Source organism: Sceloporus occidentalis, unplaced genomic scaffold, assembly GCF_023333645.1.
Source record: "Sceloporus occidentalis isolate IW3139 unplaced genomic scaffold, rSceOcc1.0.p SCAF_5, whole genome shotgun sequence".
Lineage (NCBI taxonomy): Eukaryota > Metazoa > Chordata > Lepidosauria > Squamata > Phrynosomatidae > Sceloporus > Sceloporus occidentalis.
Window position 1 is genome coordinate 54,781,402 of NW_028316985.1, and position 27,907 is coordinate 54,809,308.

The 27,907-nt window shown below is 38.1% G+C and overlaps 1 protein-coding gene across 1 annotated transcript in view; it reads right to left on the reverse strand.

The window, feature by feature from the left end:
• LOC149312169 (thyrotropin-releasing hormone-degrading ectoenzyme-like) overlaps positions 1–27,907 on the reverse strand; it is a 298,564-nt gene that overhangs the window by 269,662 nt on the left and 995 nt on the right. Inside the window, exon 3 of the mRNA XM_089524096.1 lies at positions 21,034–21,307. Coding sequence (XP_089380222.1) covers positions 21,034–21,307 — 274 coding nt within the window. The remainder of the gene's footprint in view (positions 1–21,033; positions 21,308–27,907) is intronic.

A 27,907-nucleotide genomic window follows, 5' to 3' on the forward strand; every position in this document is an offset into this window, starting at 1 on the left:
TTTAAAGAGCTGCTATGGCTGCCGGGGCTCTGCCCTTGGCCCAGTCCCCTCCCTGGCAACTTGCTTTTCTTCGGCTTGAAGAGACCTGCATGGAGCTCCTCCTTCTTCCCAGCCTTGCAAAGGAGGTTTGGGATGTAACTTGCAAGGCTCATCTCTCCTCATTTCTCTTTCTCCCTGCCTTCCTCCTGATCCCTCCTTCTTCCCTCCCTTCCCTCCCTCCTCCTTTCCCCCCTCTCTCTCTCACACACCCCCCTTCCCTCACTGCAGTCGCTCACCTGCTTGCTTTCCTGCCTCCCTGCCTGTCATTCTTTCAGCCAATCAGGAGACGGAGGCGGCCTTGGTGGAATATGTTCTCGGAACGGTTTCAGGAATCGCTGTGCGGTAAAATGCAGTTCTGATCACGTTCTGATCACGTTCTAGTTTACTAATGCAGTAATATCTGTTCCAGGAACGTTCTCATCACGTGATGATAATAGGAACGTTCTCAGAACGCAGTGCGATAATCTCCAGTGTCTGTTGAAGCTCCATATCTGCCCTTGTAAACTGACACGGACACATTTCTAGCAAGTGACTAATAATATAATGATTTTCGTTATCACATACCTATGAAGAAATCCTGACTGAGCTCCTCATTTTCTTCAAGAGTCCACACCATGATTCGGGCAACAGGCTTGGTTGATCAGTTTTTTTAATGCTGTCTTCTTTATCTAAATCCTTAAGGGCTTCCAGAAGGTACGTCTGTTTCCTGCAATAACCCTAATCCTAACAGTAACCAATTTATATCACTATTTTTTTAATTGTAAACTAATATAAATGTAGTCTCCAACCACTCTCCACTGATTTTTGCCCAATTAGATCCATTTTGTGATTGTCACAATCCACCTTTCCACACACACATGCACAAAAATCAATCATCATTTTATTCATTAGATTTTTTAAAAAATAAAAACTGGCTATAGTCTAATCTGCACTGCAAAAATAATGCATTTTGACTCTACTTTAATTATCATAACTCAATGCTATGGAATCCTGGGATTTATAGTTTGACAAGTTCTTTGGCGTTCTCTGTCAAAGAGTATTGGTGCCCCATAAAACTACAAATCCCACGATTCCATAAGATGGAGCCATGACATTTAACATGGTGTTGTACTGCATTAATTCTACAATGCAAATTCAGCCTCTGACAAGCATTTCTTAAAAGGGACTTCATGCATCCATTTTTTTTCATGAAGCTGACCCCTGAAAATCACTTTCCTGACTGGATTCTACATCTCAGTAACAGCCTAAACATAATAAGAAGAACTATTAATCCAAGGAATGCACTGTGGTTATTGCATTCAAATACCAGGCATATTATGCAGTGACAGATTTTTACATGATTAATATCAAGTGTGAAGTTGCCTTCAGACTAAAAAGTTCTGTTCTATGTGCAGTTGCCATATTCCTTACTTATGACTGCTGGCAGAGGTGAAGCATTTAAATGTGGCACCTATTTCTTTCCATTAAACGCTACTCAATTCACACAGTAGCAAAGAATTTATGATAATAAATTTGTACATTTAAATAATGTGCGTATCACAACTGCTGACTGAGGATATTTTTCTGAAAGAGTAAGCACTCTGTATGTAGAGTACTTTTCTAGTGCATTCAGACTGCAAATTCAAACTAAGATCAATAACAACAGGATGTATGTTTGCAAGTCATGGATTTCAACCTATACCATTTTCTGTGGGTTAGTTTGCCAGTTTTATGTTATTTGCTGTTAAACACACAACCATTTGCCTTTTTTCAATCTTAAGTACTGAATATAATAATATTCACTGTATGTTATTTATTCACATCTGTAACAACCTCACCCCAAATCATTAGACTTTTTTTTTAAAAAAAGAACCTTTATTTGATGAGACTATAATGCAGTTTTTAAAATCCCCATTACTGTGCAAGTTCGACCTCAATCCCTAAGAGCTAGTCTAAATTGCTACGTCTTTGTGGCAAATTACATGTTGCATACAAATTAATATGCAGAGTGCAGCTACCTTTTTTCTTTGTTAAAAAAAGCATTTTCAAAAGGTGACCATTAAAAAATAACAGGCTGAAATGGGTGCTGAACCTCATTTTCTTGAAATCTCTCACTTCTGCCCAGTTGTTTTTCCTCCTCCTCATAAATTTGCAGAGGTAAATGCATACCTGGAATCCCAAAGGTGTGGGCAGTTTAAAATGTGAATTGAAGCAGAAAAATAGCATGACGGAAAGAGTTAAGTATCCTTCCACTACAGTAATTCTTTCCCCAATAACTGCTTGCTCTTTTAAAGGCGAGGGCAGTGCTTGACACATTAAACATGGAATGAAGGTCTTAATGGACTTATGATCTCTTGTTTGTCATAAGTGCAGTTACTGCTTTGACTCTGAGTGGGTCAATATGCTTGCTCGTGCATTTCATAAAAATAAAACACATGAGTGGCATAGTTCTGGTTACGACTTGTACTTAAGCTCAATCAGAATCTGCCCAGGAAGAATTGGTGTGGAACAGGGGTGGAGGAGGCTACCAGAACATGTAGGATTAGGAAAAAAACATGGAAGATTTACCAAAAATCTGAGGCATGCTGAATGTGAGCAGGGAGTGTTACCGCCTTTTCCTTCAGGTGTGTGGAGGCTCCTGTTTTCACCATGACCATGACTGAGGCCCAAAGCAGATGGGCTAAAAGTGCTGGCTTCAGACTGTGTTGGGGGTGTGGCGTTTACACAACGCATGCCCCAAACATGGCCAGAAGCTGCGCTGAGACCACCCTAACCTGGAAGAGCCGGCACAAAAAATAGTGGCAAAAAGCCATTCCTTGCCAGCAGCTGGGCTGAGGACTGCAGTGGCTTCCAGATCAGGTGACTTCCATGTTAGTGGGCCAGTTAATCAAATCTGGGTTTTAGATTAAATTTAAAAAGCAGCTATCCAAGGTGCATTTTGAATGGTATATTCTGTACCTTGAACAGCTCCTTTAAAGTTTCAACTAAAATATATGGTAAATCCACTGCCGTATTGACATGGAAGCCACCAGCTGTCACTGGTATAAAAAAAGAAAGAGCAAAGGAGCTTTCAACAACCGGGGGGGGGGGATAAAAGAAAGTGACTGAACACAATTAGTTCCACCTGCTCTGAAGCAAGGCTCCTGGGCAATACAATAGGTATTGCCAACCATCAAAGTTCCAGTAAAGATGTGCCTGTGCCATAGTCAAAGTCTTGTCCTGACCTGATGGATAAACCTGAAGCTGGATTAGTGTACCAACCAGACCCTTTACTAGATGTCTAATGTTAAATGGAGAGTCATCATTTTTCTCTAATTATATTCCCAGTTGCAGTTGAGGTCTTGTAGACAATAGGTGTGCATTAATGGGCAACTGAAATGCACTATAGGGTGGCCTCATAGACCAATGTGTTAATTGTTATTGGTAAATGCCATCAAGTTAACTTCAGTGTATGGTGACCCTATGAATGAGAGACCTCCAGGTCACCTGATCATCAACAGCCCTGCTCAGGTCTTCAGGACCCAGGGCCATGTCTTCCTTGATTGCATCTAATCATCTGTGATGCAAACTTCCTTTTCTTACTGCCTTATACCTTCCCAAGCATCATCATCTTTCCCAGTGAGTCATATCCTTTCATGACTCACTAGCCAAAGTACAACTGTCTCAGTTTAGTAATCTTGGCTTCTAAGACGAATTCAGCCTTTACTCTAAGCTCCATTAATTTGTCATTTTAGCAGCCCACAGTATCTGTAGAACTTTTCTCCAGCACATTTCAAAGAGTTGATTTTCTTCCTATCAGATTTCTTCATAGTCCAGCTTTCACAACCATACATAGATAGAAATTGATGACATAATGGCATGGACCATCCTTACTTTAGTATCCAATGGTATATCTTTACACTTCAGGATTTTGTCTAGTTCCTTGATAGCTGCCCTTCCAAATCATTGACTTCTTATGATTTCTTGACTACAATCTCCATTCTAATTAATGACTGGGCCAAAGTCTGGAAAATTTTCAACAATGTCTTCATCATCTGCTTTAAAGTTATGTAATTAATCTGTCGTCATGATTTTTGTTTTCTTAATGTGCAACTGTAAACCTGCCTTTGCACTTTCCTCTTTGACTTTGTTCAATAATCCTTCCAAGTCTTTGCTATTATCTGCAAGCAGTATAGTGCTACCAGCATGGTGTAGTGATTTGAGCATTTGATTATGACTCTGGAAACCAGAGTATTAATCCCAGTTGGCCATGTAAACCCATTGGGTGACCTTGGGAAAATCATGCTCCCTCAGTGTCAAAGGGTGGCAATGGCAGACCCCCTCTATGAAATCTGCCAAGAAAACCCCATAATAGTTTCACCTAAGGTAGCCATAAATTGGAAATGACTTGAAAACACAAAACAAGACGTATGGTGCCATCTGCATATCTTAAATTGTTAATGTGCCTCCATCTTCCAAGTCTAATCCTGCTTTATGATCTTTTTACCATACAGGTTAAGCTGACGAGGTGATAGAATACAGCCTTGCCTGTCCCCCTTGCCAATAGGAAACTATTCCAATTCTTTGTATTCTGTCCTAACTGTAGCCTCTTGTCTTGAGTACAGATTATGCATCAGGACTATCAAATGTTGTGGCTCACCCATTTCTTAAAGAGAGATCCAGTTTCTCATGATCCATTTCTCGCTTCATATATTGTAAAAGTCTTTGTGGTATAATTTTGGGCTTCATTTTACTTGCATGGAAAATTAATGCAATGGTCCTGTGGCTTCTGCAATCCCTGGTTTCCCCTTTCTTGGGGAATGGAATGTGTATGTGCATTTCTAATTTTTTGACCATTGTTTTGTTTTCCGTAAGTGTTGACAGATTTTAATTAGAACTAGATTCTGTCTCTGTAGTGTGAATCAACTCTACTGATATGTCATCTGTTCCTGGTGATTACTTTCTCCCAAGTGCTCTGAGCGCTTCCACTTGGTTGGCTTTTCCTTGAATGAATCTGTCATCCTTTCATCTCTTTTACATAGTTTCTCGGCATATTGTTTTTACTATTTCTGATTGGTCTTGCAATATGCTTCCCTGCTAGTTGTAGAGCATCCCCACTCTTCGTTTAAATTTCCCTTGGATTTCTCAGATTTTGTGGAACAGATCTCTTGTTCTTCCTTTTTTATTGTCATCTTCTCTTTCTCAGTATTGATTGTTTTAGTAGTTCTCTTTGTCCTTGCATACAAGTAGATAAACAGTTTCACCACATTCTGTTACCTTTTATTTTTGCTTTTTATATATCCTTAATTGCTCAAAGAGTTTCATTTATTATCCATTGAGGTTTCTCTTTCTTTTTGGCTGCACATAGTGACTTTTTGCATACTTACCTGGTAACATCCCTGGTTTCAGTCCAGAGGTCTTCTGGCTCCAATTAGGCTTAGTTTTGCAAATCTATTTTTCACATTATCTTTAGATTCTACAAGGATGCTTTTCAAGTTGTATTTTGGCACAAAGGTTAGTTTAGCATTCTTCTTCAGCTTTACTCTCATTTTGATATTCATTGTCTGTGCCACGATATGTTGCTGGGGTGCACCTACACTGTAGAAATAATGCATTTTGATACCACATTAACTGGCATGGCGCGATCCTACAGAATTCTGGTGTTTGTAGTTTTCTGAGGCATCAGCACTCTTTGGAAGAGAAGGCTAAAGACCTTGTAAAACTACAAATCCCAGGATGTCAGAAGATGGAAGTACAACACTTAAAGTGGTGTCCGCTCTAACTATCTCCCCCCAAGTACTTCAATGTTTATATGTTCCATTTCTTGTTTTACTATGTCGAGCTTCCCCGATTCATGTTCCTATAATATGTGTTGTACAGCTTCACACTTTCTTTTCACCTTTAAGCATGTCAAAAGCTGAACTTGGGGTTTTTTTTGTTGTTGTTGTTTTTTGGCTTGAGTTCAGTTGCATCATTAGCCACTGTGCTACTAATAGTTGTCCCCTGCTCTACCCTAGGAGTTTGGTGAATGCCATCTAACTTGGGAATCTCTCTTGTGTTATTTTGGATTGCCTCATCCTCATGAGGGATATCAGGGATTTTAGTTTTTAATTGTTGTTTTTATGCATTGATATTGTGTTCTTAACATGTTATACTGTTTAATACTGTCTTAAGGGGGGGGAGGGATAAAGTGTTTTTAATTGTCATATTTTATATTTTACTGTTGTTAACCGCCCGGATTGGTTTGCCAGAGGGCGGTATACAAATAAATATTATTATTATATTATTATTATTATTATCATAGGTTTTTCATGGTAGAAGATTTCCAAAAGGGATTTACCATGGCTCCTTATGTGCAGTACTAGCAAGTGGTGCCACTGTTGTTGTTTCTGAGAGATCCCCCCCCCCATGTCACCCCTCCTCCAACTACTGCTGCTACCCAGAACCTGTTTGGCATATTTGGTCTGGCTCCCCTGCAAAAGCATGTATGACATGGGAGACTTTACCAGAAACACTGTTGCTGTCAGCATTGCCTTTTGCCTCAAAGGAACACACAATCTCACCACCACAAAAAGGTAGTATCACTGGTGGGAATGTGTAATATCTCTGTTCAATAAAACTGAGTTACAGTTCTCTTCCTAAGTATGAAGTCTGTTAAATGCTGGCAGACCTGCACACTAACACACACTGTATCAAATCATAAATAAAATATATCAAACAAATAATACAAACAGTATATAATGATTTCACAAAGTATTAAAAAGTTACTATGAACATCCAAGGAAACAAGAAGTAAGCGAATACATTTTTAAAAAAAAATACAAGCCTGAATGGAATTCCAACAACTTTCAACACAGAATGTAAACATACAAGAAAAACAATTACAATGAGTCATAACAAGATTAAGATACTGAAAGAAGTCAAGTCTGGATAAATGCAATTTTTAATGCTTGCAATAAACATAATCTCTAATTGCTGGCAAGTTTACCACTCTTGGGAATTCCTTCACACTGACCAGTGTCAGGGCTTCACAGTCAGCTCTTGGAGATTCTTCTGTAGGTGTCCAAGAACCACTACTAAACATATTTCATTAGCATGCTCTTGATCTCCCTGAGGTAGTAATTAAAACAAGTAGCAAGCATTCCTACAAATCTTCAGGAAAGCAGACAGTTTCCCACACACACAAACCACAACCATCATTTTTCAATTCTCAGAAACACATACAGTGTAAAGTGTAATCACTTTTGTGATACATGCTCTCTCTCTTGCTCTCTCTCTCAAAAAAAAAAAAATCTGCTGTCCAAAGTCAAAGCCACTGGCAAAATCCCAAACTGGCAAGTTACAAAAGAAATAGTATCTGGGAATCCCAAAACCTTTTGACCATGCATTCATTCCACTACCTGATCAAAAATGTAAGTTTTTAAACAGAGGTGCTAGATCATTCTGGACTCTATGTCCCAGGTTCCTTTTGTTCACATGTATCACATATTTGCAGTCAGCTGGTACCCTGTCGTCAATGAACTGAGGATTACCACAGATCTTGGAAAGTTTAAAAATAATGAATATACTGACAAGCTGAAGCCATCCATAACAAAGTGCTTGAAGAATGGAGATTTTCACATGCCTTTTTCTCCCGAGCTGGGTATGGGCTAGGCATGGGCTTAAACTGTTTAAAAACAGACGTTATCACACACCTTCATGCCCAGCTTGGAGACATCACATACCCGATCCAGACTTCTTCCAGACTTTGCAAAGAATGGGAAAGTCCCATTCTTTGCAAAGTCCAGGAGAAGTCCAGATCATGTATGCACTACTTCTGAGCTAGGCATGGAGGTGTGTAACAACATTCGTTTTTAAATGGTTTAAGCCCGTACCCAGCTCAGGAGAAAAAGATGTGCAATAGTATCCAATGACGTTCCAGGTAACAGCTAGCAAAATATTCATTTTCAACCATCTGGCTTTAAGCATTGAGGATAGGTTCCAAATGACTGCCCTCAAATTTGCCAAATGCATCCTCTGGGAATGGAGGCAAGACCTTATCCAAGTAAAAGGGGCAAGGGGACTGAACTTCAAATGCTGAAAATTCAGATGCAGATTTAAGCTGACAGCCTTTATGTGAAGCCAAATAAAAATAGTTCTGCTTTCCATTCCATTCCTTCAGCTGTTGTTAACATTCTGCTTCCTTCCAAACCTGTCTCAGACCCTTGCAGCCAATACATCATTTACCCACCACATTCCTACATATTGAAACAGCATCTCACATTTCATAAAAACAAAATGGTTGGTGATTTTGGAGAGCCATCCAAAGGTTGCTACTTCCAAAGGAAGGTAGCAGATCGCTTCCAACGGCCAGAAAGAAAAGCCTGCTTCAGCTATCTACCTCAGTTCTTGCAAAATATTGTTTCTCAGAACAAACAATACAAAAATGAAGGCACAACAGAATAAATTAAAATTTGATTGTCAATATCTTATTATGAAATAATAATAAAGTCAGTGAACTATGCACAGCCACAGACACTTGTATTATCAAGCTTTTACAGCTCACTTTCTCCAACCAGCTTTTGCATCAGCCATTTGCCTTAGCTGTTAAGAACAATGAAAGTCTATTGTCTGTTGAAAGTTTTTTATTTGTGCTTTTAACTGTGTCTACAGCTGATTTTTACCGAAAGAGATCCATCTTATTACCACATTAGAAGCCTTTAAGAAGGCACTAAAGACGGATCTCTTCTGGCAGGCATACCCATCTGACCTTCTATGGTTGATTTTAAAGAACACTCCCATTTCTGATTTGATAGCATGGAAAACAGACAACGATTTGGATATTTTAACTCACTGGTAGTAATATTGTTGGCTGTTATTGTTGTATTTTAGATAATATTGTTTTTTCTATTTGTAATTTGTACTTTGTATTTTGCACTGTTGATTTTTGTTGTGATCTCACCTTGATCCGCAGGGAAAGGCAGGAAATAAAAATAAAAATATTATTATTATTATTATTTAGCCTGAATCTACACAGGTGAAATAATACATCCTTACTTCCATCTCCATCCTGTTGGAACACATCAGGTTCCTCTCCTTCCAATGTGAAAACACTTCTTTCTTTATGCCCGAAAGATGGTTTTTAAAAACCTCCAGTTTAGTCTGCTATTTTGGGGAACAACCAGTTTTTTAAAATGTGTGGTTTGACCTTCAAATTGGGATTGGGTGGAATGCAGGGGGGAGCAGGTTGTTGGGGAGTAACTGGCTGGTGGGTGGGTGGCACAAAGTCACTGGAGATCTGTCTCTCAGGCTCAGGCCCTCCTAAAAAGGGTCTGAAAGGTCAGCACCATTTTTTCCCCTTTGCATTCTGGACATATCTGAAGCGTTGAACCTTTGATCTTTGAATGTTTGCTTGCCTTTAGATGTCCTTTTCAGTAGGGTGACAGGGTCTCATGGGGCAAAAAACTTTCCTAGGAGTAAACCCAACTGTATTAAGTCGGACTAGTTCTGAGTATACCAGTATGAGATTTTACCATATTATTATTATTATTATAAACCTTTATTTATAAAGCACTGTAAATTTACACAGCGCTGTACATACAGTATTTTTTAATTAGATATCCCATAAATCCTACACCCACTTTCCTGAGAAGTATTTTTTTAAAAAAAATGAGACAGCAAATTAGAAGAAGTGGAGGCAACACATGTGAGCGTTGAGATAACTGCTGTGATATGCATCTAATCCAGTGCAAGTGAGTATTCAGAGTGCAGGTGAGAACTCAGAATAAGGGGAAACAGAGAAAAGTTATTTGATTATGAAAATAGATTCCTGCAGCCACTGTGGTTTTGTGGACAAACATACACCAATATGGCTAGCACATGCACACAATAGAAACACCTCCCTATAAAATGTGAGTCCCATCTGGTTTTCCAAACTGAGTTCAATTTGGATTACAATAGGAGTGTGGTGGCAGGAAAGAGGTCAAATTGTGGAAGGATACTATCTAGTGGTGCTGGGTTGTAGTCCTTATGCAGATTCAGGCTTGGAGAGATTTGTCTTAGCTTCTAACAATTATTGTTGGTACATTAGACTCTTCTCATTAATAAGATACTGTTCCTTTCAGTGCTGGGACATCTGGAACTTAGAAAAGCCTTGAAGACAAGAAAGCCTATACCATCAAATATGGAGGCATCATAGTTTATAAACTCCACCTATCTTAATACGTCTAGCATATGCAGCAGTGTACTGTAGACAACACTGAAATCAAGCATTCTGTTTACTCTGGTTCAGTGATCAGGTTATTGTATTCTATGCATGAGGAAAAAACATTATCTGGAGCTGATTCAGCTGAAACCAAACTCTAATTCTATGCAGGACATATTATCAGCTCTGTTCTTACATACTGTACCCTACATACCTCTGATTGTGTAAAGAAAGTTTCAGTTAATCATCGCCTACTTTTTCCCCAGATTTTAAAATGCCCCTGTTTGTCTTTACTCCTCCCAATTTCCCCCTTTGACCTCAGCTTATTAAAATTGTGGCAAATTAAGTTTAATGTGTATAAGTAGTATGCACTTATTTAACTGAGGGGGGGGGGGTGAAGAAAGGAAAACACTGTGTTGTTTATGGCCTTCTGAGTCTCTCTACTGCAATGCATCAACTTACCCATGAACTCATTTCAGCATTATTTATTTATTATCAATGAAGTAATAAGGACTGATGGAGAAGATATTTTTAGGTCTTTAATAGCCCAACAGCTGGCAGCAATGTCTTAAAGCAGTGCCTCAGGCATCTAAAGCAGGATATATCATTAATCAAATTTCTTACTCACTCGCCCACCTACTCATCTAGGTTACAGTTCCTACAGCTTATTTTATTTAAATATATAAACTATTTTGTTTTTGTTTTTCAGTACTAAAAAATAAATAGCCCAATGGCATGTTTGCCACAGATAACAAAATATATTTGTAGAATTCAGTACCCGGCACCAAGCAGCTGACATTCCAGCCAGCCTCAAGACAGGCCTTCTGCTTAATATTTAATTATGTTTGCATTATCTGTGGATTATATGTGGTTTCCTTTCTTAATAGCCCATTTGATGCAGGTACTATATAGGAGTACAAAGAAGGAGGAGGAGGCTTACATACATTCTATAGCAACAGGAGTTTTTCTCTTTCTGAGCTAAGACTTAACTGGCAAGCATCCACATTCTGTGTTGATGCTTGAAGGTTGCATCTGCAAACAGTGGCATCAATAGGGGATGTGGGGGGTTCAGATTGCACTAGGTGACACCTTAAAGGGGGGAGGTGACACCATTGGTCCCAAAAAATTTGCCTTTTGCCAGAAACATTTGTCTGTGTCCCTTTAAAACACTGAAGAGATAGTATGAGAGAGGCGAGGCTCAGAGGGAGGAGAAAGGAGGGGGCAGTTTTTTAAAAAAAAATGGTTTTTTTTTATTATTAAAAATATTATTTCAATTTTTTTCTTTAAAAACATCAAATCTTATCAGATTTTCATTTTAACCACATGGAACTATGTATATGTAAATACATTTAGGCTGTGTGAATAATATTGTAATTGAAAGGTATAATTTTAATTTTGCTAGTTGTTTATGTCACTACTATTGCCATTACATAAAGTAATACATGAAAATTATAATTTATGAGAAACATCAGTACAAAAAAACATTATTAAGGCGTGATGTGGTATGGGAGGAGGTCAATTGGCAGGGGGTGGGGATGACACCAAGCCCAGTGATGCCACTGTCCAAGAGGACCATTAAAATTAATTCACAAGAGCATAGCTAAAAACATAAGTGCATAAGAATATCTCTTGTAGAGTCTGAAGACACCCCCTTGTGCTACATCTTCCCAGTGAATAAACTCAATTCCACCATACCTGTAAGTAGCAAAGCCCTGACAATCATTCTTCATTGAAAAGGACCCTCAGGAAGTGGGAAGACTTGCATTAGAGAGAAACAGTAGAGAAGATGTTATCAACCATTTCTTTGCCAGTCACTTGTCAACACAACTCTTCCTGCCCCGGTTGCTTCTATTCACATGAGAGATTAAAAACAGATTTAAAATAGACCTGAAATTTCCAAGGGATAAAAAGCCAGAGGCCCACAAATGATAAGACCATGCCTCACTGCAAATGGGAAATAGGGAAATATCCGTAGCTTCAGAAAACCAAAAACAGTGTTCCAGTTCACTTCTAAACTGAAGCAGTTAGACTCAAAGATGAAAACTGAAACAAAGCAGTAGAGCAGGTTCAGAAATAATTTTCTGAGTGCTTTGCTGGTAGATACACCTCTACACAGAGAGACCCAGATGAAACAATACATGTTTGGGTGCTGTATTGGGTTCATATAAACCCTATTTGGGTTGTTCCACTTACATGATAACAATCACATGAGAGGGGAGACCAGGCTTATTGCCAGGGACTTATCACATTCACTCAAATCAGGATTTAAATCACTTCTCAGAAAAACCACATTTTGACTATTTAAATCACAGTTTAACTCACTAGTGAGGAAGATTCTGTTTAATTATCATTCTTAGTAAAAGTGCATTACTGTTAAATACAATCTTTATACATACTGTGTTTTATTGGAAGCAATTGTTCTGAATTGTTTTTAGATGAATTGTCAATTGATCAAAAAATGAATCCCTTGCATTTATATCAAGACTCATCTTCCTTTTTCAGATCCATCTTCTGCAATTCTCTACTCATTGACCTTCTCTGTATTTGCATTTAGAGTGAGATTAGGCAGAAGAGAGTGAAAGAACACTCTTCATGTATACCAGTGCTAGTAAAAATTACTGGTCTATACATGCTGATCCCTCAACAACTTGCTGCCAGTGCCTAGCAAGTTTCCAGGAAAGAAAGAAACTGTAGCCAATTAATTATACAGTTACCAGTCTTTATCCTTACAGCTGTAGTAGGAATTATGGAGTACTCCAGATGCTGTTGGGCATCCAGCATTCCTCATCATAGATATGCTAAAAAATAACAATATACTAGTTATGACTGCTAAGACATGAAGCCCAACAACATAGAGAGGGCAGCATAGTTATCACATCTGCCTTACAGCAGTCCCACTTGCAAGATTACGGTGTAAAAAAGCAGCTTGCCCAAGGGAACCTAATCAGTTTCTCAAATGAATGCAAATCTGATCCCAGGTTTCTGCAACCAGAGAGCCAGTGGTTTGAGTACTAGATTACAAATCTGAACAAATCTTACCAAGGAAACCCCACGATAATATCACCTTAGTGCCACCATCAACTGGAAGCTACTTCTGGCACAAAATAACAAAAACTCTGCAACCAAATTCCCTCCTAACAACATGCCCTAACACTACCTGCTCACAAAAGATCTCCCTCTATGCTGAACAAGTATATGACAACGGGATCTACTGAAGTAACTATGCTAAAAACAAAGATAGTTTGTATGTCTGGTCAGCAATTTCTACTGAGCAACAATTCTATTCCTTCGGGAGTTATATGTGACCTAGAACTAAAGTCAAAAACTGTACACTACAGCAAAAGTTGGTTAAGTAAGGGTGGTTATTAGAAAGCTGGCTTTGTATCAAAGTGCCAAAGTAAGTTTGTGATTTTTTAATGACTTCAAAGCTCACAGGAGTATCAGAATGACAGTAATCAGTGTCTAGAATTCTTTATGCACCTACAATCAAAGGTAGTCATGAACTGCCCCAGAACAGAAAGTGTCCAGTTATCTTCTGTATCACATAGATTACCTGAAATTCCATGGATATTAATTTGAATTTCAGATTAATGTATTATAGAAATGTACATATTCTTTTTTGTGTTCTTCTTCTATACAAATCAGTGACTAAACATGTATTGGCAAAAGCTATCTATGGAAACCAAACTCCAGCACTGCATGAATGTGTGATTTTTCAGAAGACTCGGTGTTATACAACATAGTGCTCAAGCGTTGAATATCTGCAATCAGCTCCAAAATGCAGAATGATAATTTTTGAGTAAATCTGAATAAGAAATGAACTGGGGGAAAAATATTTTGAATTGCAGATACTACAGAAATGGGAAAGAGGTTAAATTAGATGTTTACTTCTAATTATTTCCCTGGAGTCCAAGAAACCAGTTGCTGTGAAAAGATGGGGGGAAATACTGTTTACTACACTTTACTGGTACAATGTTTCAGAGTTTTTCACTGACTTTGTCTATGAGATGGCTGGATAGACAGACAGACAGACAGACAGACAGATAGATAGATAGATAGATAGATAATCATCTTATTGAAATTTATCTTCCATTTGGGATATTGCTTTTCGGTGCAAAAGAGTTTGGATTTTTTTTTTAAAAAAACACTAATTTCATTTATCACTTTTCCCCCTCTCACAACAAAATTTCCTCAAAACTAGGTACTTCACCAGACTTTCAAGTTAAGCGCAGGTTTACATTCCAATGACAAAACAAAATACTTTTCTTCACCATGCTAAAGAAGTCACATTGAAGAAAGATACATGCTAAGAGAAACTTTTTCACCATTTGAGACAGGGGCTAGGTGCACAATCTAGGTTGATGCTTACTCCATCAGCACAAGAACAGTTTGCCAGTGCAATCCAAGAGATTATACCTTGATCCAATGTTTTCTTGCATATAGGCCACAGTGAACATAATGTCTGCTAAGCCAGTCTGGGAAAAGAGACTGTCTCAGTAGTATTTATAAATACATAAAGGGTGAATAAGCAACAACGACAAGTTTATTGATTAGTCAGCTGACCATATCAATAGAATACTAAATACAGTTACAAAATTACAGCATATAAAATAGAAGATAAAAATATCAGAATGTTCGTGTATATACAAAGATAAAAATGAGTCACAGTTAAAACTCAAATAAGGGGTTAAAATAGACACAGACTAACTAAAAGCAATTTTTTAAAAAGTAGGATACAAAATAAAATAGTCTAAAAGTGGGAAATAATAATGAAAGTGTTTAAATGAACTCAGGCCATGACACAAAACCCCATTTTGTGCCATAAATTGATCTCTCAAGCGAGCAGCATTGACTACAAATTTAGCTACTCATCGCACTATATGTATGTTCTCTCCAGAGAAAAGATATAATAATTTAGCTGAAAGGTCCCAATAAGTCATTCTATCCAAGAATGGTTGTAAAAAGTGTGATATCTCCTTATAATTTAAACAACAGTCAAACAGGATATGTGGAGTATCCTCAATAGCTGGGGCTCCACAGATACATAATCTCAGCTAGGGAAATCCTCTGAGTGACCTTGAGCAAGTTACATTCTCAGCCTTAAAGGAAGACAGGGGCAAACCTCTTGAATAAGCCAAGAAAACTCTATTCCATTGCCATTCAGTGGATTTCCATGGCTGAGCAGGAACTGTAATCCTGATCTCCTGGAGTCCTAGTCCAATACTCAATCCACTATACCATTCTGTCTCACTGACCTCTACATTCTCTACAGGAAAGCCATAGGTCGGCATCAACATGAAGGCACAACAACAGAGCATTAACGTTTATTCAAGAGTTCTTAGAAGAGCATCCTAAAAGGCTATCACTCTACCAATGTGTTAATTTGCAGTATGAAACAGGTACAGCAGAGGTACAGCTTGGAGAGGATTAAGGGACAAATAAAGTAGAGCTGCCATCAAAAGGACACCACTTGGCTACTGCACAATAGCAAAGGTTTGCTCTGCAGATCTGGGGAGTTATCTATAACTAAATCATATTACCCACTTACTATGTCAGTATATGGGATGATGCAATGCATGTGAACTATCAAAAATGCTAGTTGGCATTCAGTCTCTCTCTCTACATTATCCAGATCTTGAAAATGTTACTTCCAGACTATGACTCAAAAAATCTTTCAGCCTGCACTACGGGTGGCATACCAGCTAGAAGATTCCTGAAGTTGCAATACAAAAAGCTAACTTTTCCCATTCTTCCATTTTCATAATCCCTTTTCCCTGAAATTTGAAAGATGGCCTCTATATATGGCAGGCTGAATAAAGGGAAATGACAAATCTGTCCCCCAAAATCTTCTGTCCATGGTGCTTAATGGAGGAGTCATTAAGAATAAACACTGTAGTTTTCTCCCATTTTAGATAGCTTCATGGTGAATGTGGCTGGTATAGTTAATTTCTTTGTCAATTTAGATACTTCTAGGAGACTTATAGATTTAGATCAGGAGTACCTGTTAAACAGAGAAGATAAAAACCTTCCTGATTCTCTTCATAGTTCACTTGAATCAAGATAAACCAAGTTAATTTGTAAAACTGTTTAAAACATTGAGGACCTTTTTATTTAACAAGCCTCAACCTTTTAACTGGTTGGGCCAGAAGGATTTTTTAAATGAGATGTTCTGTTTTGGGTTTTTTAAAACAAGATGTGACACAGGATCTGAACATAACAAAATCCAAAATTCAAAAAGAAGCAATACCTTTATAAGTCAAACATCATACAGGAAAGGAAAAGTGACAGTGTTCAGAGTCACAAGTCTACATTTTGTATCAGATATTGTTTCTGCTGTAGCTCAGTTGGACTAGAAGGATCTCAGTACAAGCGAAGATCACTCCCCATGATGTTTACCATATATACTCGACTATAAGTCAACCTCACTTATAAATTAATGGCAGGTTTTTGGGCCAAAATTATTAATTTTGATATGAATCATGGCTAAGTCAAGGATAAAACTTAGTGGCATGTAACAAAGGTGTAAAGGATGAACTTTACTGTCTTCATACAGAAATATCTTATTCAGATCCTTCTAAGCCTGATTCCTCTTGGCACTCTTTTGAGGAGAAGCACCAAAGATGTGCCACCGCTGCCATTTTCCCAACCAAGTAATCAAAAAGGCATCATGGTGGAAAGAATAGAGGGGTTTGGTGCTTCTTTTGGGTGCTCATGGTATGAACTAAACTCTTACCTTTCACTACTCTACTCAGAGAAGGTGAAGAGTTAAAATATAGTACTTACATTGGCCTGTGGATAAGTCAACCCAGTTTTATGGGGTCAATTTTTTGACTAAAATTTCTAGACTTATACATGAATATATACAGTAATTATTATAATTCATTCACAAAATGTACCACTCCTGCCTTACAAGTTATAATAACACCCATACATTTGCATTGCTCTGCAGCAGAATCTGTTCAGAGTAAGCCAAATACTAGCAATGTGGAATTTTATAACCTGTCCCCTAGCAGACTGATGATCTGGTCTAGTGAGGAGTATGCTGCTAAGTTACCCACAAGTGACTGCAGCCTACAATAGTGCATATGCCCTAATTGGTGCAAACAGTAAACAGTAGCTGTCCTTCCATACAAATGCTTGGAAGCTCTAGAAGTCAACAGTGTTCATTCCTTCCCTCAGAATTTCAATATCTATAAGCTGGCTTTCCACAGAACACTTACACCTGGTGTTTTGTTTTATATTATCTTCTATAAGGCAAAGACCATTAAAGGCTAGCCTTGTTAATCTACAATATTTTTATAATACTATCACAATTTATTGTGCTTGTGCATCACTGCTCTTTACTTCATGGGGGTTGAGGCCTATTCAAGTGCAAGTCATCAGCTCTTATTCTGATTCAGGTACAAGAGAAATTCTGTTAGACCAAGCAGCAAGAATATTTGATCTCCAGAGCAATTAGGAGATTTTTTTCCCCTGACCAAAACACATAAGTACTGCACAAGCATTACAAGTTTGATGTTGTTATAATTAACCACAGATCTTTTGAAGGAGATGAATCAAACTGAGGTCACAGAATTGTTTTAGCATTACTACTGAATATATCCTCAAATCGTCATGTTTCTAAACCATCTTCAGCCATTTTGCAACATGGCTAGGCTGAAAATAATATGTAAAATGCCATAGCCCATAACCAGATATCAAAATGCTGCACCAAGTCATACAGATTTCGAGATAAGACAATAATAAAGAGAATTGTCATCCTTTCACTACCATACTGTCCCAGCAATGGGATCTCTGAGACACAATGTAATGATGTATGCTCAGTAAATATGAATATTAGATTTTGATGCATAAGACAGGCAAGATTCTGTTGCCAGAGTCTGAAGAACCCATAATGGACCAACTAGAGCTGCTGGTACTGGCCTAGACCTTTTGCCCAACTTGGAAAACCAAGCCAAACTGCAAAATTCCCTCATCCCCACTGCTGGCAAGGAAACAGTTGCACTGATTGAGACTATTAGAGCTTAACTATCTTGTCTGCTTCCATGGAATGGAGATGGGCCAAACTGGCTTGGACTGTGAAGTAAATATCTATATGGATTGGCTTTGTGCTGTGTTTACCCAACCCCATTGTCTCAGTTGCTCAGACCACTTAAGAGTCTTTATCAGAACCTGAAAGGCAAATTCACCTCTGTCCTTTTGCAAGCATGTATGTTGAGGTCATGTTTGCTCCACGAAGAGGTGCTCCCTTCAGTTTTAGGAGATTGCCTCTCAAGTTATAAGGATCTTAAAAAGAAAGACACACAGAAAGAATCTCTCTCTTTGACCTGCCCTCTCTTGGACCCCCTCCCCACTCAGAACTTCCCCAATCTCAAGTCATCTTCTTCGCATCATAATTGAGAAAATATATGTGTGTTTTAGTCTGTAAGTGCTTAGGTTCAGCTACCCTCCTTTAGTCCCCCTTAGATTGATTAGGAGAAGAGTTTTAGCTTTCATATAGTACCACCACCACCACCCCCATTTTATCCTGAAAACAGCTTGCCTTGACTATAGACTGTTCTGTTGGTTTCTACTGCTATCTTTTTAATAAAGAAATAATTGGCTTTGCTGAAAAATAACCTTGTCCTTCTACTTCATTTTTACTTAGATCCACTATGGTTACTTGTACGTTTTTTAAAGCCTTCAGCCTTTACAATACTGCCAAGGGTTAGTGCCTAGAAGAGTGCTTTCCCCCACCCAAGAAAACAACAAGAGTGCACTGCTTTTAACAACAATCCAAACATTCTTCTTCCTCAGTGTGATGGTGCTCAGTGAAGGTGCTAAATGATAACAGAGGATGCACAAGTTACTTTTTTGTATGACAACTCACAAAAATCCCAGTGTCCATTTAGATGATACCATAACACACTTACTGGGGAGTATGTAGCATTGAACATAGTAAAACTATGTATTCTGTTACTATACTGTTACTCACTTTCAAATGGTACCTGTAACTAAATGCACAAAAGAAAGCATTAGAGAGTTCATTGATTTAAACAATTGGGTACTTTTCACATCTAAGAATGTAAGAAGAGATTGTTTTCATTTCTCTGGCTCAGAATGTAGCTCTGTTTCTAACACAAATCTATCTGCGTTATGTGGATTAAACACATCCAGCAAAAATTTGAATTGGCAGGAGTGTGCATGTTGTATTTTTAAATCATCTACTTAGTTGGCAGAATTTCTGGTGCATATTTTGGCTTTTTACATGGCTCTGCACATGATATTTGTAAACAAACACACACACACACACACACACACACACACACACACACACACATATATTCATTCATTCCACAATCCATATAAGAACTCCTGGATGCTTCTCAATAAGGAAATGCCATACCTCAGGGAAACTGAATGTTTCTTTGCAATATGGAGAAAAAGTCACATTTGCAGATTTTTTAATAAAAGGAAATGTTTTTCCACAGCCTTGTAGCAGTAGCCAGCATGCAATTGCAAAGCCTCTCACCTATGATGCATTCACATGACTGAAATACTCAAGTTGCATCTAAGAATATTCTCGCAAATCAGTAACTAAATAGGGTCAGATAAAGAATGAGTTGGAAAAAGTTATTCAGAATCTTGTTCTGGGACTGAAATACTAGTCACTGATAATAATAATACCTACTTTTAAGCAAATGATTCATATAGCAAAATTTTATCTGGTCAGCAGAATCTAGCAACATCTATTCTGCCCTTCCTGGCTTATTGTTATATGTGAAAACAATCATGTCTTCTTGAAGGTGGTGAGTACCCGCTAGTGCACATATAACGAAAGGAATCTTCTCAGAGAAGGTTTTGAACCTCAGAAAACTGACTTTTCGTAAGCAGGTTTATTGATTTAAAACATCAACACTAACCAACCACTGTATACTGTATATCTGAAAGCCCTGTATCACCTTATGCTGACTTTTAAAAAATTTGGGGAAGAGACATGGGCCTGTTACAGACTGCCAAAATAAAGCTGCTTCGGGTCTCTTTGGAGGTATGCTATTTAAATGATGCATGGGTCCTAAGAGTTCGGAGGTCGCACCAAAGCCACACTCCATTCCTAAGCACTGGAGTGAAGCTTTGGTGCAGCTTCTGGATTCTTTGGATGCATACATCATTTAAACAGCATACCTCCAAAGAGACCTGAAGCAGCTTTATTTTTGCAGTCTGTAACAGGCCATGATTTGAATCTTTCTGGATCCTATTACATTCTATCCCACTCCCACAACTGTATAAATATACTTTATAACCTGAGGCTTATCATTCTGTATTGCATCTGAAGAAGTGGACTGATATCCACAAAAGCTCAAGTGAAAACAAAAACCAGTTAGTCTAAAAGACTAAAATGTAGGTGCTGCTCCATTCCAAGTTTTTCCCCTCCTCCTCCCTTCTTCCCTTTTATGCTCCAAGAGACTGACTGAAGGCTTTCATGGCCGGCATCCATAGTTTTTTGTGGGGTTTTCATGCTATTCCAGAACATGGCCACACAGCCCAAAAAACCTACAAAAACTAACATGGCTATTTCTTTGAAAACTACTTCAAGATAATCAAGATAAGGATGCTTCAAGCAGATATTAAAATCTGATGCTTTCTCCAGTTTTACTATAGCAGGTTAACCAAGAAGTAAGACTCAGCTCCAAGTGTAATGTCTTGGTCTTATACGGCTGAAAACTACATACAATGATCACAGTCTGAAGAGTGAACAAACAAAAAACAAAACAAAACCCTGATAGCTGAAAATACAAGTATTTTAACATGACCAAAGAAGCAAGGTTTCTTTAGTGAAAAATATGTAATCTGAGAGCTTCAAAAATACTTACCACAACACCATTCTTTGTCATAGTCTCACGGTAGGTGAAATTGCAAACAGCCCAAGCTAGGTAATATGTGGACATGAGTGGAGTCTGTGAAAAGTGATCCGTAACCCATCCATCTTCTTCAAAAACAGATGTTTCCACAGGCATATTGGACAAAGATAAATAGGTTGCTTGGTGTTTGATGCTGATTTTGAATGTGGCCTTGTAGATAGGCTCATCAAAGCAAGGAAAGGCTTTTCTGGCATGGGTAGGAGAAAACTGTGTAACTGCAAGGAACCTAGAAAGAAGGAATGACAGGTTTTATTCAGACCTTGACAGAAAGATGTCACTAAAATATTGCCGTTTAAAAAAACCACATATAGATTCAGTGCAACACACAAATCAATGTCACCATGAAGCATCCTGAACATTATGTTGTTCTGTGCTAAAATACTTAATTCAGAATCATTTCTAATTACATGTGTGCTACTGCACAAGTGTATCAGTGTAACGTAAAACACAGCAACTCTGCAACAATGTCTGAAAAAGGACAACAGCATTAAATAAATTCAATCTCTTGCACTGTACCACATACATAAGAATGAATGTTTGATTTAATCCTAGAGCCAATATTTATGTATTTATCTTGACATTTATGACCACCTTAATAGGTTTTAAAAACCTTGGGGCAGCTGACAAAATATAACAGTCAACAACATATTAGCCAGTATTAACCCCTGTAAACATAAAAACAAATAACCAAGGCTTACTATTATATCAATGATTTAATTACCCCTTGAGACAATCTCTAGGGTCTCTGGCACTGACATCGCAATCTGGCTTCTCTGGGCAGTATAACTTATTCTTACTTAAGAATACTCTGGAGAGCCATTATTTCCAACTGTTGATGATACTTGTTAAATCTGAGTGATATTAAAATGTTTTAGCATTCAAAGCACAGATCCTTGAAGCAACCTACCAATATAGCAAAGTTGAAATCATAAACTAGAAGCCAATTTTGTCTCTAATAGTCATTATTTCCTTGTATTTTGCTCATATAATTTGTAAGTTTCATAAAATAAACATTATTAAGCACAATTATGCAAACTACATAGCATTACTGATCCAGTTCAGACATAAAGCTAAACCTAAGCCTCAAAATCCCCCTTCCTTGCCTTCATGGGAGAAGGAACTGATAGCTTCTACTTGGGGTTTTGAATAAACTGCAGGTTCCAGGTACATCTCAACTCAATACTTCCACCATGTGCCTTTGGATCGCAGACAAATCTGTAAACGGTGCTTCATTCCAGCATGAGTCACTTCTGATTTTGTAAAAAAGTACATATACAAACACAGCTTGGGGAACAAAAACCTGGCAAAACTGCCTCCCCAATTAACTTTTACAGTTAATCTATTTTTTTAAAAATGGATGGGACGGTGCACTGGGTCCCTTGTGCAAAATATAAATAAATACATACACATCCTGCAGGTCACACTTTCCACACACGCAAACACTGACCATTAAGCTCATCAAGTCAGATTTTTAAAAGCAGAGTTTGACGTCCACCGAAATTTCTTTGACATTTTCGCTTTTTAAGCAAAATATGTTTGATTTACCCTTTTTAGCTTAATGGTTTGTGATGAAGTGTGCAATGGGACAATGCAACTTAAGCATTTGAAAGAAAAAAACTTTTCCAGGCAAACACATGTAACATTATAACCTTTTTCTTTTATAATGAGATAAATCTCTGTTAAAATACATACTGTTAAAAGGGAAATCTGTTATAGATGTCAGGTTTTAATTCAAAAATGAAAAACAGTAGTAAGTGTTGGACTACTCAGAGGTGTCACACACATGTTGCTGTTGAACTCTGGAAAGTTATTTACTAAAAGCAGGTGAGTAGATACCTATCCATGTAACTGCAAAGTACACTTTCCTTGAAGTACAATCCTATACGCAAAAGCAAAACCCAGTGAATTAAATCAGACATTGACGTTTTTGCATATGGATTTGCAGCCTTCATTACTCAAATATAAGAACTTGCAATGCGCACATTAAATGATGACAGGGTTACATCATCAATGTGTAATTACAGGAATGAAAATTTTATACATTGACTTCTCTGCCTACAGATGACAGTAATTTGCTGCTATTTTAATTCCACTCTTCTATTAAAAAGGTAGGCATGTTTCTTCAACACTTTCTCTGTTTTGACACTTTATAAACTATAATAATAAAAGAAAGAGAAAGAGAAGATGTCTGGCTCTAAGGAATTGTTTTGTTCTAGTACATGCAAAGCTGACTAGTCAACCATGCTGTATTAATAATCCATTATTATTAGGACAATTTGCATTAGGTACTCATATCGTCTATATATTTCAGGACATAGTTAAATCTAATTTTTACTGAAGACTTTCCAGTTTGGGTCTTTTCCCCACTGAAATGAAATTATCTGAGAAGCAAAATTAGCATATCCAGAATACCAGCAACAGTTGAGACAGATTTATTTTGTCTGAACAGTCAAGAGGTAACTTCTGCTTTGCTTATAGAAAAAGTTCTCTAATACATAAGAAAAAGTTAATTTTAAAAAACATAATGCTCTTGTCAGGCCACAGAAAGTAACACAATCCTTCAGCTGAAATGTCCAAAATAAGATTAATATATTTCAGGTCTACTGTTTTGTTTAGCCAAATGCATCAAAGGCTGGATCTACACTGAAGAATGAATGCAGTTTGATACAGCTTTAACTGTCATGACTCCATCCTATGAAATCCTGGAACTACAAATCCCAGAATTTCACAGCACTGAATCATGGCAATTAAATCAGTGTGAAACTACATTCATTCTGCAGTACCGATGCAGCTAAAGTGTTTAAGTAAAGTCAAAGGCTTTCATGACTGGCATCCATAGTTTTTTATGGGTTTGGGGGGCTATGTGGCCATGTTGTAGAAGAGTACTGTATTTTCTGGCATATAAGACTACTTTTTAACCCAGGAAAATCTTCTCAAAAGTCAGGGGTCGTCTTATACGCCAGGTGTCATATTATAGGGCAGGTGCTGAAACTTCCAAGCCAGACTGGAGAATCTGCAGTTGCCACATATGGTGGGGGGAGCTCAAAAACGACTGCAGCTGCATCCCTGCCATATGCGGCAATCGTATGAAAGCAGCTACCGCTCTGATAGTCTTGGAGACAAAGAGCACTGGGCAGGCAGGCAGAGCTGACCAATCCAAGCAGGCTTTGTATACAACAAGGTTTCCTGCTAAGGACCTGCATGTCATAAGCATTTGAATTTAAATTATCATATTGAAATCAAATCAGATGTTTTTTAAATGTTTATTTGGTGTGCATTGGAAGAGGGGTATACCCGTCTTATATGGTGAGTACATCCCAAACTCTATATTTTAACTGGAAAAGTTGGGGGGTCATCTTATATGCCCAGTCATCTTATATGCCGGAAAATACGGTATATTCCTGACATTTTGCCTGCATCTGTGGCATTCTCTGAAGATGCCAACCACAGATGCAGGCGAAACATCAGGAAGAAACTCTTCTAGAACATGGCCACATAGCCCGAAAAACCCACAAAAAAACGATGTTTAAGTTTTTACTTAAGCTATGAGCAGCTGTTTATAACATGTACCTGTACAAGAAATTGTTCTACTGACACAGGATCCCAAAATGGTCTGACAGACTAATCAACAAACATTTTTGCATCATGTTTGTCAACACAGTTGTTAATAAAATTGGGCAAAAGAGCCAACAGATTTACTTTGCTTTATAGTTACTAATTTCTTCAACAATCACATAATCCCATGGCAACGGTGAAATAATTTTAGCTGTAGATACTATTGCTGAGAAGGAGGAGGGTTGGGTGGTAAAGAAGTAGATTAGCATCTACAGGTTTATATATATATATATATTGGTGGTTTGAAATAAAGTGGCAAGAGTTTCCAACATCCGCAGAATCTTAAAAGGCTTTTCATCCCTGAATAAAGCTACTAAAAGGGAATGCTTTTGTGGGGAACTAGGAATGGTTTTGGTGTGAAAGCTCTTGTCAGTTTGATTCTGGTACTGACCACAGGTTCCTGGACAGAACTGAGGCTAATAGGGTTTCTGTTCTTTCATATCAGCATATATCCACCATCTGAGCCAGTTATTTTATATTTGGCTCAGGTTGCTAGACCTCTGGATTCTGGTCAAAAACACAATTTCCATATGCCTGAGGTCTGCCCATACTAAATTGCCACATTTCCTGGGTTAGTGTTCATTTAAACCTCTGACATTTCAGAAACAGAAACATGAAATATAATGTTGTATTTCAATACAATGTTGGCTATATTTTTTAAATGTTTTACTGCTCTGTCAACTAAATAACAAAGTGCTTGATTCCCACAATGTGTGATTGCCTATTGATCTGTTGACTTAAATGAAGCTGTGCCAATCTGAATCACTTTAAAATTTTGCCCAATGTGATCGGTTAATTCACATGCCTACTCAAAAGTACCCCTGAATTCAACTTACTGTTAGATGCGTATAAAATTACAGCCTAAAAATGTAAGCAATGAAAAGTTAACTGCGCATGAACAATTGTGGTATGAGTACAAGAAACAGATGTTACAAAATACATAAATAGGCGTGCAACAGTATGTTGCAATTGTTTTGTTAATATTGTACATTGGCAATATTTCTGGCTAAATGTTCTGATGACAGCCAGTGTAGTATATAGTTTGAATGTTGCAGTATGACTCTGGAGACCAGGGTTCAATTCCCAGCTCAGCCATGAAATCCACTGGGTGACCTTGGGCAAGTCACACTCTCTCAGCCTCAGAGGATGGCAATGGCAAACCCCCTCTAAAGAAACTCACCAAGAAAACCTGATGATAGGTTCGCCTTGATGTCGGCATAAGTCAGAAATGACTTGAAAGCACACAACAACAACATATTCTGATATAACTTTGCCCCAATTCTTGTACTGCACAGTTTAGCAAAGTTATGTCAGTTTGAAGACAAAACAAGTAAAACTGAGCATCTGAAAGTGGTATAACTGTTATGTTACTGATCCTACATGTTTGTTTGTCACACTTATGCTGCAAACACTTTGCAAAGTTTGAAAGTTTTGATATCTATATCATTCACTTTCTAGTGAAAATCGCATAATCTCTCTTCTAGGATTGGGTTCTACTGACTCACTGGGCCTTACTTCTGAACATGCATGTATAGGATTGTAATGTAATACAGTCATCCCTCCATATTTGCGGCTTTGATATTTGCGGATTTGATTATTCACGGATTTCATTCATATGTTCTCTCTAGGACTGTCTAGGTCCTCCAGTGCAACTCTGTGGTCAACTTTAACGAAAAGATGCACTGAAAGACCATTTGTAGCTACTCCAGTGCCATTCGATGGTCAGTGTATGTTGGACATTGACCACAGAGTTGCAATGGATGACCTAGAGATTCCTAGAGAGGTGTCCTTCAGGTAAAAACATGGTGTTTTTGTTATTTGCGGTTTTTCCATATTCACGGAGGTCTTGTTCCCCTAACCCTAGCGACTATGGAGGGACAACTATAAACAGATTCAATATCTGTCACTGTAACTCTACAAGTAAATCTGTTATTATGGGTAATTGAACAAAATTCTAATGGCCCATGACCCATTTGACTATTTAATATCTACAGCAGCTATTACAGGTGTAAGGAAGGGAATGCTGGCATAATTTAGCTGGAGTGGTTTCTTCTTTCTTCCTACTTTCTGGATAGCAATCACTTAAGTAAACCTTCTGCTCAGCAGGGGCTCTCAAGGAAATGATGAGGTTTACAGATTATGACTCTGTGGCTAGGTTTTCAATGGCAAGCAGTTTAAAAATAATTTCATTCTAGATCTCTGCTAACAAAGCTATCAAGAAGAAGTCTTCCTTTCTTTCAATTACAGCTTGGCTTTCAATGTTTGATTTGCTGCATGAATAAGAAGCCTAAACCTGGTAACTTGTGCAAATGGTTGGTAACTCAAGCAGAGAAAGTGGAGTCAACTTCTTAAATCAAACACAACCAGATGACAAGAGGTCACTTAAAGCCCCTTGTGAAAAAGTTACACTGTGTGCATTCCACTTAGATTTGTAGGGGAAGTATAAATCACATCTGCATGCCACTATTACATTTATCTTTGCTCTTAATGGGCTATTTCATGTCAAACCTAAAGGTTTAGCATGGCTTTTTGTCTGTGTCATAAAACAAGACGTTGTTTAGTCACATCTCAATCTCAAGGCTATGAATTACGTTGTATCACAACTTTAGATATAAACGCTCCAAGCTGAATACTTCAATACTGTTTGAGGCACATAAATCAAAGAACTCTCACATTCTACTTTAGTTGGGTTAGGAAGCAAGCTTCACTTTGCCACTTGGGAAGAAGTTAACCTAAGCTTGAAAAGGTTACTTTCTGTACCATAACCCAGAATCCCACAATCAGCATGGCTTGGGGACTATGGGAGTTGTAATCCAAATAGAACTTTTCTGTGGATGCTCTCAGACCTTCTTCTTACTATTTTCTGGGTAGCCTTGGGAGGGACTGTGTCTGTCTTGTGGAAGGGATAAGGTGCTTAGCTCCAATAACTCTTATTGGAGTTTATGATGATGATGATGATGATTATGATGAATCTTCTTCCCACCTACTCTGCCATTCACAGACACACATCCCACTGTGATTCCAGACCCAGGCACTACATTGCTCTGTTGGGACCTCTTGATGTCCAGCTGCAGTGGAATATGAAATGTGGTCCTAAGTTAGTTGTCACTACTTTGACTGAAAGGCTCTGGGATCTTGTCTGCCAGGGAAAGCCTGTCCTCAGCATACTCTGCTTCAACTAGCCTCCTCTGCTGGAAGCCGCCTTCACAGC